Source organism: Corvus hawaiiensis, chromosome 9 (assembly GCF_020740725.1).
Source record: "Corvus hawaiiensis isolate bCorHaw1 chromosome 9, bCorHaw1.pri.cur, whole genome shotgun sequence".
NCBI classification, from domain to species: domain Eukaryota; kingdom Metazoa; phylum Chordata; class Aves; order Passeriformes; family Corvidae; genus Corvus; species Corvus hawaiiensis.
In genome coordinates this window covers 2,058,418-2,072,238 of record NC_063221.1, presented here as the reverse complement: position 1 = coordinate 2,072,238, position 13,821 = coordinate 2,058,418, and the positions used below count along the sequence as shown (strand labels likewise).

Here is a 13,821-nt window from a genome sequence, read left to right as displayed (position 1 = left end):
GTCTTCTGTTTGTATGGCGACTTGTGTTGTTTCTAGCTGATGTAATTTATAAAGAAGGTGTGGAATTGCTCCTTCTATTCAGCTTGAAGAGTGCTCAGTTCTCCAGCTGGATGTAACCATCTATGGGAACTTGTACTCCATGTAGGATGCTGCCTTGCTGACAGTAAGGCAATTCTTCCAGTAGAACTTTTCTCTTTCTCACTGTCTTCTCTTAAAACACAGATTAAAACAAAATCCTGAAGCATGTTTTGTTTAAAACTGTGCCAGAGGCCCAAATGTGTCTCTGATCTCCAAATAAAAAAACTTTTCTCATCGAGCTTTTAACAACATTCTGCTACAGCTACATTTTGTAACATTCCCTCTGTAATTCAGTAGTTTCATCAGGACTGGTTGATTTCTGCTTAATTTTCACTTGCCTCTAAATATACGTAAAACAGCACAACTTAGTGCCGTCAGCATGCTGCAGTTTATAGCGAGTGGCTGAGGTGATGAAGCCGCTGGCAGCTTGCAGCATGACTGGATTTTTGGTAGTGAAGGAAGCCTGCTCGTATTCCCAAAGAAGTCAAACTTCCCTACTTTTTACGTTGTCCCTTTAGCTATAATTTCTTTAGAGGACATGCTTTACGTGCATCTAGAACCAGCCAGCAGAGGCTGCCATTGATTTTCCTGTTACCTGCTCAGCAGAGCCTGGGTTTCTTGCAGCAGACCTGAAACATATGGCTGCTGTTAGTGCTTGTTCTCTGAGCACTGAGAGCACTCTGGGCACACGCAGCAGGCACCAGCTGGGGCTGACCTGAGATCAAGGTGACTCAGTGGTTACTGTGACATTCGGAAGCTTTAGTAGTTAACAGTCCTTAAATCTGTATGGAGCAGGATGTACCAAGCACGTAGTTCCTGTGGTCTGCTTTGTCAGGCTGTACCTTTGCTTATCTCATGCCCCTGTGTACCTTTGGGGCTCCTAATGTCCATTTTCAGGTGTTTTGGCCCTTTATATCCCTGGTGCCAACCACGATCTATCCCAAGGAGAAGTGGGAGAAGTACTGGGCACTGCCATGCCTGTGCACACTGTTTATTCTCCTCCTCCTCCCCCACAGGAAGAGTGGGAAGAGGAGGAATAAAAATTGCTCCCTATTGTTCTGTCCATGGTATGGATAACTGGGGCTTAAAGCTGTGCTCAGGGACTAAATTTAGTCATTAAGTCTGTTGTTGCAGCCTTTTACCATTCTGAGGTATCGGAGATAGTTGAATTTTTTCCTAAATCCTCTGATAGAAGACTTTGGAATGATCACATGCCCTTACTGCAAACCACTTTTACACTGCTGCAGTTTGTGCTGCTTCACGTTGCTACAGACTTGTCATTCAGGCTTGGACATTCACTCCAGGCAGTACTCGAGATACAAGATGTTAGCTCAGGAGCAGCTTATTAAAAATTTGCCTTTGGTTTGCCTTGGAACTAGAAGGATTTAAATCACTGTAGTTTCTAATGACTTGGTTGGTTAAAGTCTCCTATACCATCCAAGACACGTCTTCTGCTGATCAATAGCCCAAAATGCTGTTCTGCGGTTGGTATTTTGGTATCTAAATTTGCTGTTTCAGTGTCTAAGGATGCATGGAGTGTCTGTGTAAGATAACTTTGATGGTTGTACTTCTGTGACTGGGTTTATTTTTGGGAAGCGCGAAGTAAACAGAAGTTCTGAGTACTTAATCAGGGAATAGCTGCATCTGTTTGCAGGAGGGGAGAGCTGAGCTAATTGGTTCAGTTTGGAAAAGAATATGTTTCAAGTATTTGTGTTTAAACCGGTGTTGAAGCAATTAGGGCGCTGTTAGGGTACTACTAATACTGGTCCAGTGTCAAAACCGGGTATAGATGAGTTTGTAACATATATGTGTTAAGTTTGGAAGTAATTAATTAGGGGACGTCATTAAAAAGGGGGCTGTAATTTTGTCTTTTAAGGAAGACTAGAAAATTTGTGTGGAACTATGGCAGGTATTTTACCAAACTAAACCTTAGCAGGTGATGCTTAAAAGGTGTGCGCGCAATTAGTAACGTGGGAATAACGTGGGATTGTTGGAGTAAACAGCGTTAGCGGGGTGACGACGGTGGTTTGTTAGATTATGCCTGGGTTATGTATGCACATCTCTCTGCGAGGGGTGTGTTGGCTTCCTCGGGAGGCTCCCGGAGCGCAGCGGTTCGCGCCGGGGTGCCCGGCTCGGTCGGGGCCGCTGCCCGGCTCGGTCGGCTCCGCTGCCCGGCTCGCTGGGCTCCGCTGCCCGGCTCGGTCGGGGCCGCTGCCCGGCTCGCTGGGCTCCGCTGCCCAGCTCGGTCGGCTCCGCTGCCCGGCTCGGTCGGGCCCGCTGCCCGGCTCGCTGGGCTCCGCTGCCCGGCTCGCTGGGGCCCGCTGCCCGGCTCGCTGGGCTCCGCTGCCCGGCTCGGTCGGGCCCGCTGCCCGGCTCGCTGGGCTCCGCTGCCCGGCTCGCTGGGCTCCGCTGCCCGGCTCGGTCGGGGCCGCTGCCCGGCTCGCTGGGGGCCGCTGCCCGGCTCGCTGGGCTCCGCTGCCCGGCTCGCTGGGGCCCGCTGCCCGGCTCGCTGGGGCCCGCTGCCCGGCTCGGTCGGGCCCGCTGCCCGGCTCGCTGGGGCCCGCTGCCCGGCTCGCTGGGCTCCGCTGCCCGGCTCGGTCGGGGCCGCTGCCCGGCTCGCTGGGCTCCGCTGCCCGGCTCGGTCGGGGCCGCTGCCCGGCTCGCTGGGGGCCGCTGCCCGGCTCGGTCGGGCCCGCTGCCCGGCTCGCTGGGCTCCGCTGCCCGGCTCGCTGGGGGCCGCTGCCCGGCTCGGTCGGGCCCGCTGCCCGGCTCGCTGGGGGCCGCTGCCCGGCTCGCTGGGGCCCGCTGCCCGGCTCGCTGGGCTCCGCTGCCCGGCTCGCTGGGCTCCCTGCGCCCGCTGGCGCTCCCGGTGCCGGCGGCGGCGCCATTGGACGGAGCGGGAGCAGGGGAGCGGCCGGCACCGCTCCAGCGCTCCGGGCTGCGGCGGGAGGAGGGGGAGGAGGAGGAGGAGGAGGAGGAGCGGCTCAGGTGCAGGCAATCATCGCACGGGGGGAGCGGGGAAGCGGCGGCAGCCGCTCCAGCCGCACCGCGGTAACAGGACTCCCTGTCAAGTGTTGGACATAGCGGCTGGTGAGGATGCGTGTAGGTGAGAAAGCTTCTCTATTGCTTTAGCAGGGAATTGGAGAAAGGAGTGATTTTGTACGTGCTCTGTTGCTTATAGACAAAGGGAGCGAATAGGCGGAAATATTCGGGGATGTTATAAAATCTGAAAGGACTTTCTGTACAGCGTGGCGATGCACGACAGGAAATTAACTCCAAAAAGAATGCTTTCTCTCAAAGTGCTGCGACAGAATTGAACATTTGGCTTTTCTAGTATCTGAAATTCCTCCTGAAGACACGGCAAGGACTATCAGAAACATCAGAGAGATCCTGGTACTTTTAAAGAGACTTAAAGCAAATGCGAGCTGAATGACCTTGGAGATCATTTGATGTGGATTCATTAATTTTCACTGCTAGTCTTCTAGTCTCAGGAACTCTAGGATTAATGATGGTTTTAACATTTTAGGGGCCTTTCAAAAACCAAGATTGTATACATATAATTACCTGCCTAATGATTCCTGAACTAATCAAGCATTTACTTAAAACTGAATACAGAAGATGCTTTCTTTTAATGTTTTCTCTCTCCATAGCTGTGAATAAAATGAACAAGGTAATGTCCTGCAAATAGAAGAACAATTTTTTAAAGCAACTATTTATTATGCAGATCATCTAATAAATACAGAAACCTTAAACCCCTGAGAAGATGAAGCTGAGCAACAGAATAATGGAGTAGTAAACAATGGCAGCTTTTCTAGTCAAATCAGCATTTCATTAGCTTCCCAGCAGAATGCAGATGGAAGTTTCTGAGCTCGTTGTGTGGGGGTTTGTGAAATGATTCAGTTGTTGCTACAGAGGTGAGCAATATCATGGATATACCTATGAACTCCTGGGTATTGAGCCACTATAGTAGATATGGCAGAGTTTCTAAAGATGATTATTTTAAATTGCCATTGCTGAAATTAAATTCAAGAGGATTTATTTTGTCTGTGGGGACACTGAATTATGATTCTGGCATTCGTAATTGTAATGGACTATAACTGTTTAAAGGAACTGTAAATATTGACATAAGTCTCCAAAATCTATTCTTAAATTATTTTCATTTTTAAATGAATAGATACAATCTTCCTCATTGTATGTGAGATGTATGTTTGCTTTCTTGGGAGCCAGAGGACAAATCTGCCTCATCCCCCACCTGTCTCCCCCTAAATAAAATTCATTATTCATATCCAAATAGTGGTGAGTCTATTGGAATTAACCTTGACAAAAATGTTTTCCTTACCTTTCCAATGGATAGCATGGATAAGATGGAGAACCATCTTCTGAACTGAACAAGAAACGATAGCATTAGAGGATGAACTTTTTCCTTTAGTCTCCAGTCAGTCTGTGATTTAAACTAACACGTAAAGATTATCTCCAATAACTGCTGGTCCAGGAAACCTGAGCTGTACTGAGGTTCCTCCTTCCCTTCCTCTCCCTCTCCCCAGTATATCCCAAAGTAACTGACTTTCTCAGGAAAATAAGTCAGAGATTTCCCTCCCCTCCTTCCCTGGGAAATGAATGTGTCTCTTTTGTCAGTTTTTATTTCTGTTTGTTTTAGAAGTGCCTTGTGTTTGCTAAAGATGGGTCAAGAGCACTGGAGGAGCTGATCAGTGGCCTTTCTCTTTCTGGCTTTTGTTTTTCTTTTCTTTCTTTCTCTCTTTCTTTCTTTCATTCTTTCCTTAAAGCCAAGGTGTGCCAGAGGTGATGCACTGATGCTGAGGAGGCATCAACAGCTATGGGACTCTAATCCTCTCACATGTAAGCACTGGCAGTGTCTGCAAAGAGAGATCGTGAGACGCTGAAGCAGAGTTTAGCTGCTGTTCAGCAGGTCACCTGCTCACTAAGGCTCAGATTGCACAGTTCCCTAAGCACAAAACATGAACCAGTCCCGATGGATTGAATGGAGGACTCTGAATATGAGCAGTAGTGTTATGAACATATCTGAGCACCTCTCCTGCCCTCTTGGATTTGGTCACTACAATGCAGTTGACATCTGTATCCTTGAGACAGTCGTTATTGTCTTGCTAACATTTTTAATTATTGCGGGTAACTTAACTGTGATATTTGTTTTCCACTGTGCTCCACTCCTGCATCATTACACCACCAGCTATTTTATTCAGACCATGGCCTATGCTGATCTTTTTGTTGGAGTCAGCTGCTTGGTTCCTACTTTGTCACTGCTCCACTACTCAACAGGTGTCCATGAGTCCTTGACTTGTCAAGTTTTTGGATACATCATCTCTGTGCTCAAAAGTGTATCTATGGCATGTCTTGCTTGCATCAGTGTGGATCGCTATCTCGCTATAACAAAGCCTCTCTCCTATAATCAACTGGTCACACCTTGTCGCTTGAGAATCTGCATCAGTCTGATCTGGATATACTCTTGTCTGATCTTCTTGCCTTCCTTCTTTGGTTGGGGAAAACCTGGTTACCATGGAGATATTTTTGAATGGTGTGCTACCTCCTGGCTAACTAATGCCTACTTTACTGGCTTTATCGTGTGCTTACTATACGCTCCTGCTGCCTTTGTCATATGTTTCACCTATTTCCACATCTTTAAAATTTGCCGGCAGCACACCAAAGAGATAAGTGATCGGAGAGCTCGATTCCCTAACCACGAAGGGGATGCTGCTGGGGAGACTGGGCACAGCCCCGACCGCCGCTATGCCATGGTTTTGTTCCGGATAACCAGTGTGTTCTACGTGCTGTGGCTCCCTTATATCATTTACTTTCTGCTGGAAAGCTCGAGGGTGTTGGAAAACCCAGCACTCTCCTTCCTAACAACGTGGCTTGCTATAAGCAATAGTTTCTGCAACTGTGTGATTTATAGCCTCTCCAACAGCGTGTTCAGGCTGGGACTGCGGAGACTGTCAGAGACAATCTGTTCATCTTGTATGTGTTCAAAAGACAGGGATGTACGGGACCCTAAGCCAAGGAAACGGGCTAATTCCTGCTCCATTTAAAGAAGACGGGCACATGTAATCAAGTGCAGAGTTTTGATAGTATTTGTGGTATCTGGAAACTTGCCAGAGAGAAATGTTTACTTGAACAGCTTGCCGTGGTGTTAGAGTGAGTTTAAAAGGGATCCTGGAAAAGGCAAAGGCAGCTGTAAGAAGGGTCACTGAACTCTTGTGAAATTGTCGGGGAACAGTTCAACAGAGATGATGAAGAAAGTCAGAAATAAAAATCTTCCAAAGGGCATGGAGTAACTACCACATCAGAGGAGGCTCCTCGTAAAACAAATTAGTTAGTTACTATCTTACCTTTTCCCCCTTGTAGCCAAGTTGTCTTTGTGTCAGAATACACTGTAGCCTTCAGAATTGTAATAGATTTAAGAGGAAGCAATCAACACCACAGTATGCAGCTATCCGTAAATTATATACTTGAGGACTGTAGTAGGTACTGCAGGTAATAATCGGCTCTATCTCTGCTCACATATTGTACAATTTTCAGTTGTACAAAAAATCTGCAATGCATAACCCCTACCCTGGGCATGATGCTTTGGGATGAACTGGCTCGTTTTGGTACAACTTGCACAGAAGCTCTCCCTCTCATTTCCCCGTTTTTTCCATGCTGTGCAACCCTTATATTCCACTGCCTGCAGGTGGGTGAGTTGACGGCGCCTGTGAGGTAAACTGAGTCCCAAACCATTCTTTCTGCAGGAAGCAGTAGCCCTCCCTGGCTGGCTGACTGCAGCTGCCCATGTACAATTTCTTCAGTCGTTCCCTCTGTTGACCCAGTTAAATCAGCGCACAGTATCAATGTAGTGTCCTTTAGGGTGTACTAAAGCTTTTCCTTACGGGTTCCACAGATGCAGACATGATAATGGCACACAGCAGTGTGCAGCACTGCCTAGAAAATGAAAACTAACCAACCCTTTTCTTTGGGAAATGTCAAGAGCTTACTGTTGTAGCTGTCAGTCTGTTGTGTGAACCTCACTTGCACGTAGCGTATTTTTTTTAAGAGAAAGCGTAAATTGTGCCTAATGTTTTCATAGCACATGGAATAGGTCAATGCTACTGGATTAAAAATTCACACTTGCTTCAAGAGAAATACTTCTGTGCAGCTCTTTGTTAGACACGTGTTCTCAGAGGAGGTGAACAAGACAGTTCAGTGTTAAATACAGGCCAAGAGCTTTGGTGTGTCCTTTTGTACGGAACTGACTTTGATTTTGCAAGGGCACACATTAGGTTTGTGTAATAAATTGCCAGGGGTTCAGATGCATGTCAGTCAATATAATACTTAAATTATAACTTTGAACCAAATATCATTTTCTTAGATGGTTATTGGCTTTTTAAAAAGGCCCAATTATTGATTATTGGTGCCTTTTAACACTGCACTATTACTCCTTCTTTCACCAAAATGCATATGTAAAGATTGTGCCTATTACTTTTTGTAATGAAAGCTGACCACGTGTGCACACTTGTGGTTTGACTCTAGAGCTCCCTTAATGCTGTACTCTTTGTTTTGTTGAGGTGGTTCTGAACCCCTGTACTTTTTTTTAACCCTGTAAGAAAGTTGAAACAATGGAATAAAGTAGTATTATATCAATCAAACTCAGCCTTGGCGTTAGTTCCCTGATGTTACACTCTGTTCTCCTTGAAGTTCCTTTTGGGTTAGGACTCGAGTGAACAATTTCAAATCCAAATTTCAAAGCTGCTTACTTGATGTCTAAAATGTTCTTATTCTGGTTTCTGGCATTGCTTGTCTTCAGAGTAGATTCAAACGTGACTTGAAACATTCCTGGAGCTGAGCTGAGCTGCTGCTGACACCCGGCTCTCACAGGTTTTAGGGAAAAATGAATGGTATCCCTCACACGGATCTCGTAGTGCTCCATGTCTACAGGAATGTATTTGCTGCCTTCTTTTGACAAGTTGATGTTTATTTTGGGAGGCTCTTTTGGCTCGCTGCTGCTCTGTATGGTTGTGTAACCCCAACTCTTCCACAAACACGATGTGGATTCATTTAGTTTTGTCATTATTTTGTCATTTTTTACTGCTTAGTAGGCCCTCGGTGGGCAAGACTTAGGCAAGGAGCAATGAAATATCCTATTTCTCACAATTCACAAGGCTGGTTTCCTACCAATCAAGTCATTTTATATCTGTGCTCCAGAGCTGGCTGCTTAGAGCTTCTCATTTTCACTGGCATTTCTGGTGACAAGTTTCTGTGGGACCTTCTGAAATTCAAGAAAAGTTCTAGCAAGTGCTTGAAATCGAACTAATGTTTATTGAACCCAGCCTGCAGGCAGCAGATGTATTGTGAGTGTGGTACTGTAACTCCAGATGTGTAGGAACACCCAAGCAAACTCACTTGGGTCGGTTGTGCCTTAGCTGAACCCTGTTTGTGTGACCTCAGCAAGTGCAGTTGATGTACAGCAACTTCAAGCTTTATTGCCCAAAAAGGGTAGGTCACAGGTAGGGCTTGGCCTCAGGGGCTGCACCCCAAAGCTTGCTCACTCTGAAGGGCACAGGTAGCATTATGTTCCTCTCTGCCATCGTGTTCAGTGTGGATTTGTTGGGTGCAACTAGAGATTTCCTTCTTCCTCAGGCTGTTCTTGGAGGGAGAGAATATAGGAGAAATCCAAAGCCCTGGAACTCACTCGTAGGATCCAAGGTTCTTCACCCCCCTTTCAAAGTTTTTTGTTGAACATTGGCTTCATGTTGTTGGTGCAAGAACACTGTTTTGTGTTCCTGGACCCTGAATTTCAGCTGCTGTAAATTCACATTTCAACCTGTTCTCTATAATCTCCTGGAATCTGTCAAATTAAACATTCTCAGTGGATTTAAGTATTGCTTTTCTTCTTTCTGTTTCCCAGGTGACCAGATTTGATCTGGTCAGTCACATGAATCTTTAAATTTAGTGTCTGTGTTTCATTTTATGGAAGTGTTTTCTAAATTCATGATCTAAAATTTTTATTTGAGGGACATTCTATTACTGTTTACTAATGCTGTCTGAGGATTCCAGCTGCTGCTAAATTCTCTTCCAGACTTAGAACGCTGGGCATTTTAATGGATTAAAAAAGTCACAGAAATTCCAGTCACCCAATCTGTCACTTTGGATTTTCATTCTGTCATTATATAAAGTCTGAAGTTCTTGTATGAAAACCTGATTAAACAATGATACTTTTAAAGCTGGCTCCCACTTTCATGGGCCTGAAGATCTTTATGATTTACGAAATACCTGGTAAAGAGGAGACCGGACACTGACTAAAGAAGTTGATGCGAAAAAGTCATTATTGATAATACAGGTAATGAAAAGGAAGCAGCTGTAAAATGCAAAATGAAGAAATGAAGCTATATGCCTGATAGATAAGTAAAACAAATAAATATATATACACACACATATATATATATATGAAAAACTCCTTTATGCAGGTAGATTATGTTGTGCTGTTACATTTCTCTGGGATACTTAGCTTGCAGCACACCAGGGGCAATGTCAAGGTCGATTGCCTTACCATTTTTGGAATGTCATGCCTGCAGCCCAAGGAAAAGTCCAAACAATGGTGTAATGGCAGCAAAAGAACTACCAGAAAGGTGTTTTTTTCTTCACCAAATTCTATGTGCTTCCTTATTTTCTGGCTGAGTAAATTTCTTCTTAAAATGCTGTTCTTTAAAGGGGAAGGGAACTGTAGTGATGAAAAACACATTGCTATCTTTGAAGGTTTACTTACTGTCTTATATAGTAAGATATTCTTTCCCTGTTTCTGCTTAAGAATCCATTTTGTAATTGTATTCAGTAAAGCATGAGGTACTGTGCCAGTTTTATTTTTGTGCAGTCTTTGTGCTTCCTCTGCTGAAAAGTTGGGAAAAGTTGCTTTGTTGAGCTGCCTTCACAGGTAGTTTAGGAAGACCTTTTAAAAACAGTGGTTTTATTGGTTAATGATTAATTTTCATTCATTAGTGTTTGGCAATAGAACGTCCTTGAGTACACTTAGTTTTTACACTCAGCAAAAGTAGTAAAATGTCCTTTTATGGGTAAATTAACTTAGCAGTCGATATTAGAAATTGAGATTTAATGAGGAGTTATTTCATTAGCTATTTCATTTCAACGTGGAGCTCTTTTATCTTTCCGTATTATAGTTGTAGCTAAACACGTGAGTATACAGATGCTTTATTTTTTAAAGTTGGTGTTGGAATGCCGGGGATCTGCATCTCTGAGCCCAGGTCGCTGCTGTTCCAGGGTGGGAATATCCCTTTAGCAGCTCTCCAGCTCAGGTGCAGCACGCTGGGCAGCCCCATGGTCCTGGAGCTGAGTTTGCCAGGGAGCAGTGCCAGAGGTTCAGCAGGGGGAGCAATGTCAGTGAAGGTGGCAGTGGCCTCCCCAGCCATCCACCGGGACCAGCTGATTTGCAGCTCTTTAGTTTTATTGTCCCTGTCACCAAAAGGAGAAGTTTAAGCCTTTTGACTTCATACCTGCCCACTGTTCCCTCTGGCTCTTTTTTTATGGATAGAATGGTGCATCTTTCTACCGAAGAACTGAATTTGATTGATTTTGTTGGGTTTTTTTCATTGAAAAATTTCATATGTGTCATTTGAATGGCCAAACCAAGCCATTAACTGCTTTGTTAACCAGATGCCAATTACTTTGTAGACCTTTCCAGAAGTGGCAGCATCACTGAGGTAGTGTTTTCCTGTCATTTGCAGCATTGCCTGGAACATTGCTTAAAGATAGCACTTTCCAAAGATTACATGTTTTTTGCTAAACCAAATACAGAGGTCAAGTAAAACCTGATTTTTTTTTCCCCCTATTTTACACAGACATATTTAATGTTTTTCTAAGTATGTGCTGAACTTATGCATAGATCTCAGCATTTTTAATTGTTAACCAAAGTCTATGCCATTATTGTTGATGGGATGAAAGCGATGTAGAAGGCTATTCAAGAGGAGATGGATTTTTCTCCTCATTCTGTAAAGAAATTCTTCCTTTCCCCATCTGATACTAGGACAATCCCCTGAGCTCCATGAGCTGTAAGTGCTAAAGGAGTGGGATGTGAATGGAGAAGAAGCTGTTAACGGCTCCATGCCCCAGCACAGCCCTGAGAAAATCCGGAAATCCCTCACTTTTGCATCCATAATTTCTTCGGGCTCCTCCTTTGTGCAAGTACTAGGAACGGTAGGATGAATGTAAGGAAACCTTAGGGCTTTCAGCTGCACTGACCAGTGGCTAGGAAGAGTAATTTCTGGCAGTAAAATCTTTGGGACTTTATCCCAGTCTTACACCATCTGCTGCCAGACTTAACCCTCTGGAGCAGACTGTGACACCGGCGCTGCAGGGTTTTCGTTATAAGCACCAAAAAGGTGCTTATAGGACAAAAAAAAAGGTGACTGGGAGCAAAATGAAACTTTTCTAAGTGCAGTGATTACCAGGGAAAAGAGTTTCTTCTTTCCTATGCGATGTTGATCCCTGCCTCAAAGCTTGCAATCTAAAATGTGCAGCTGGCAGTGTTAGGAAAAGAGACAAACACCAGGGGTTTGAGAAGGGGAAGCTCAGAGATGACAGTGTCATCTGACATGTGAGGGCACTTGTGCATCTTGACAGCATTACTCTTTTTTTCTTTGTTTTCTTTAAATGTCTTTTTTTCCCCTCCTTCTGTGTATTATTTAAATAAGCAGAAATTCTTCTCATCATGGAAGAAGTCCATTTTATGAGATATTTAAATGAGGGATAGGGTAGTGGTTTGGGCAGGTATAACAGAGGGTCCCAAGTCACTTGTGAAAACATGTACTTCTTCAAATTTCATACACTTTAGGCAGGAACATCTTCAAATACCTGTCCCAGGTGAGGGTTTCCACTCCTTGTATCACCTCTCCACTGTTGTTTATGCTTGTGCAGGTATTAACGAAAAGTTCTTGTGGGACAACTGAATTTAGAATCGTAAATGGACAAATGATGTTTTCCGTGATAATTTGTTCTGCCTTAGGAAAGACACTGGCTGAACCTCCTCGTATCTTGGTTGTTTGGGGTCATTGGCAGCTCTGCACAAACTCAGTTTTGGGTAGTGGTGGGTAGGGCTGAAGCACCTGTCTGTCCTCTGCGTAAACTCTTACTGGTGAAGTTAATCCTCTACAGATGGGGCGGGAGACAGCTGAAGGCAATAATGCCTTAAACTGCCCCAGCAAGACTTTGCAGAGCTGTGTTTATTTGAGTTCTTAATGGTAAGGAAATTGGTTATAATTTTAAAAAGAGAGGTCTATATGCTGTGAGTAATGAATTGTTATTAGGTCAAGAACAGAGTAGTCTGGTTTTCATCTGTGCCCTGAGCAGGCCAGAAGGATCTTCATTTGAGAATTTTACTATTATCAGGTAGTTTTTCAGGCACTGCAGTTTTTGTAGGGAGTTTTAATGCAACTGTGTGTGCATAAGGATTGTAAATAGTCATAGAATGGCAAGGTTTCAGTGGCAGCTTTTAATGCATTTCAAGGGCTTTGGGGAGCACTTTGTGGCTCAAGTTGGGTATGTTCTAAGTGTGTGCTGAAATTGCCAAAGCCAAGACAGCAAACACAGGCTGTAAATGCAAGATGTTTATCCAAAACTACTCTCTCTGTCATACTGGATATTTGATACTGTCCAGGCAATTATCTCATGTTGGTTTATGAAGATGCTCTACAGAAAAGAAAGAAGTCTGACACATGTAAGCAGAACTGTGTGCTGCCCTAATGAAATTATGTTCATGATTTTTGATTTTTCAACTCAGGACTCACATGTTTTCTGTGATCTCTCACTTTGGGAGCTCGTAATCAATTCATCATTTTCCTTTTCTGGCTGTGCTTTACTTGATCTCTGGCTTTTGGGTTTTTGAAGTTCAATTTTAAATTAGAGTTTTCAATCCAATTTTGCCATTTTGTAGCTGTGTTCTTCACTTGACTCATGTAAAAACTTTTGTGGAGTATTGGAAAGGTCATGTCCTTGAAGGGAACTGCATCCAGTCTGAAATGTACTTAGGCTGCATTCCATTGTATCTGAAAGAAGTCTTGCTGTACCTTGTTTACCAGATTTCAGGTGTCTTGGCAAGAGCCTCAGTGACAGATAACAAGTTCTCTAACCTCCTCTGTTGGGCTAAAACATTTGCCTCTGATTTTGTTTGTAAAGGTTGCTAACTAAAGAAACTATTTTGGTGGTGAAACAGTATTTCGGATGGGGTTTATGGAGATAATTTATGTGTCTGTTGTATTTCCTCTGGCTGTGATGGTGGAACAGGAAGGTTATTGCTTAAGTGCTGCTGGAAGTTCTGTCCACTTACCCCCTCCCTTTTTTGGGAAAAGAATGTCTGTGATGGTTGGTCATTGGTACAATTGGACTTGAGTGATCATCTTATTTTATGAAATTCATTGCATTAGTAATGCCTGTAATTTGAAAATAAAAATCATAACGAAGTGCTCTTGTAATAATGGTATTGATTTTGTTTAAAAATATACCAAGATGAAAATTCTTTACATTGGTATAAAGACATTTGAAATGTGGTGTATGTGAGGAATACCTGCTGATAATTTGTTTTGGGAAAGATTTGGATTTCAAGGGCAGATGAAATTCAAGAGATTAAATATCAATTCTGAAGAAAAGCAGGTCTTGCTTTTCATGCAGTAATAAAATGAATTGAATCTCTTTCCTGTCAAGGGATTTTGGGTTTCTGTAAGTTGCATT

The 13,821-nt window shown here is 43.9% G+C and overlaps 2 protein-coding genes across 8 annotated transcripts in view; both read left to right on the top strand.

Annotated features, from left to right (window-relative positions):
* Positions 1-13,821, top strand: part of RABGAP1L (RAB GTPase activating protein 1 like) — a 242,364-nt gene that overhangs the window by 75,601 nt on the left and 152,942 nt on the right. The gene's annotated exons all lie outside the window — the stretch shown is intronic.
* GPR52 (G protein-coupled receptor 52) lies at positions 4,959-13,554 on the top strand. Its single transcript, XM_048312819.1, has one exon. The coding sequence runs from the start codon at positions 5,055-5,057 to the stop codon at positions 6,138-6,140; it is 1,086 nt and encodes a 361-aa protein (XP_048168776.1). The 5' UTR covers positions 4,959-5,054; the 3' UTR covers positions 6,141-13,554.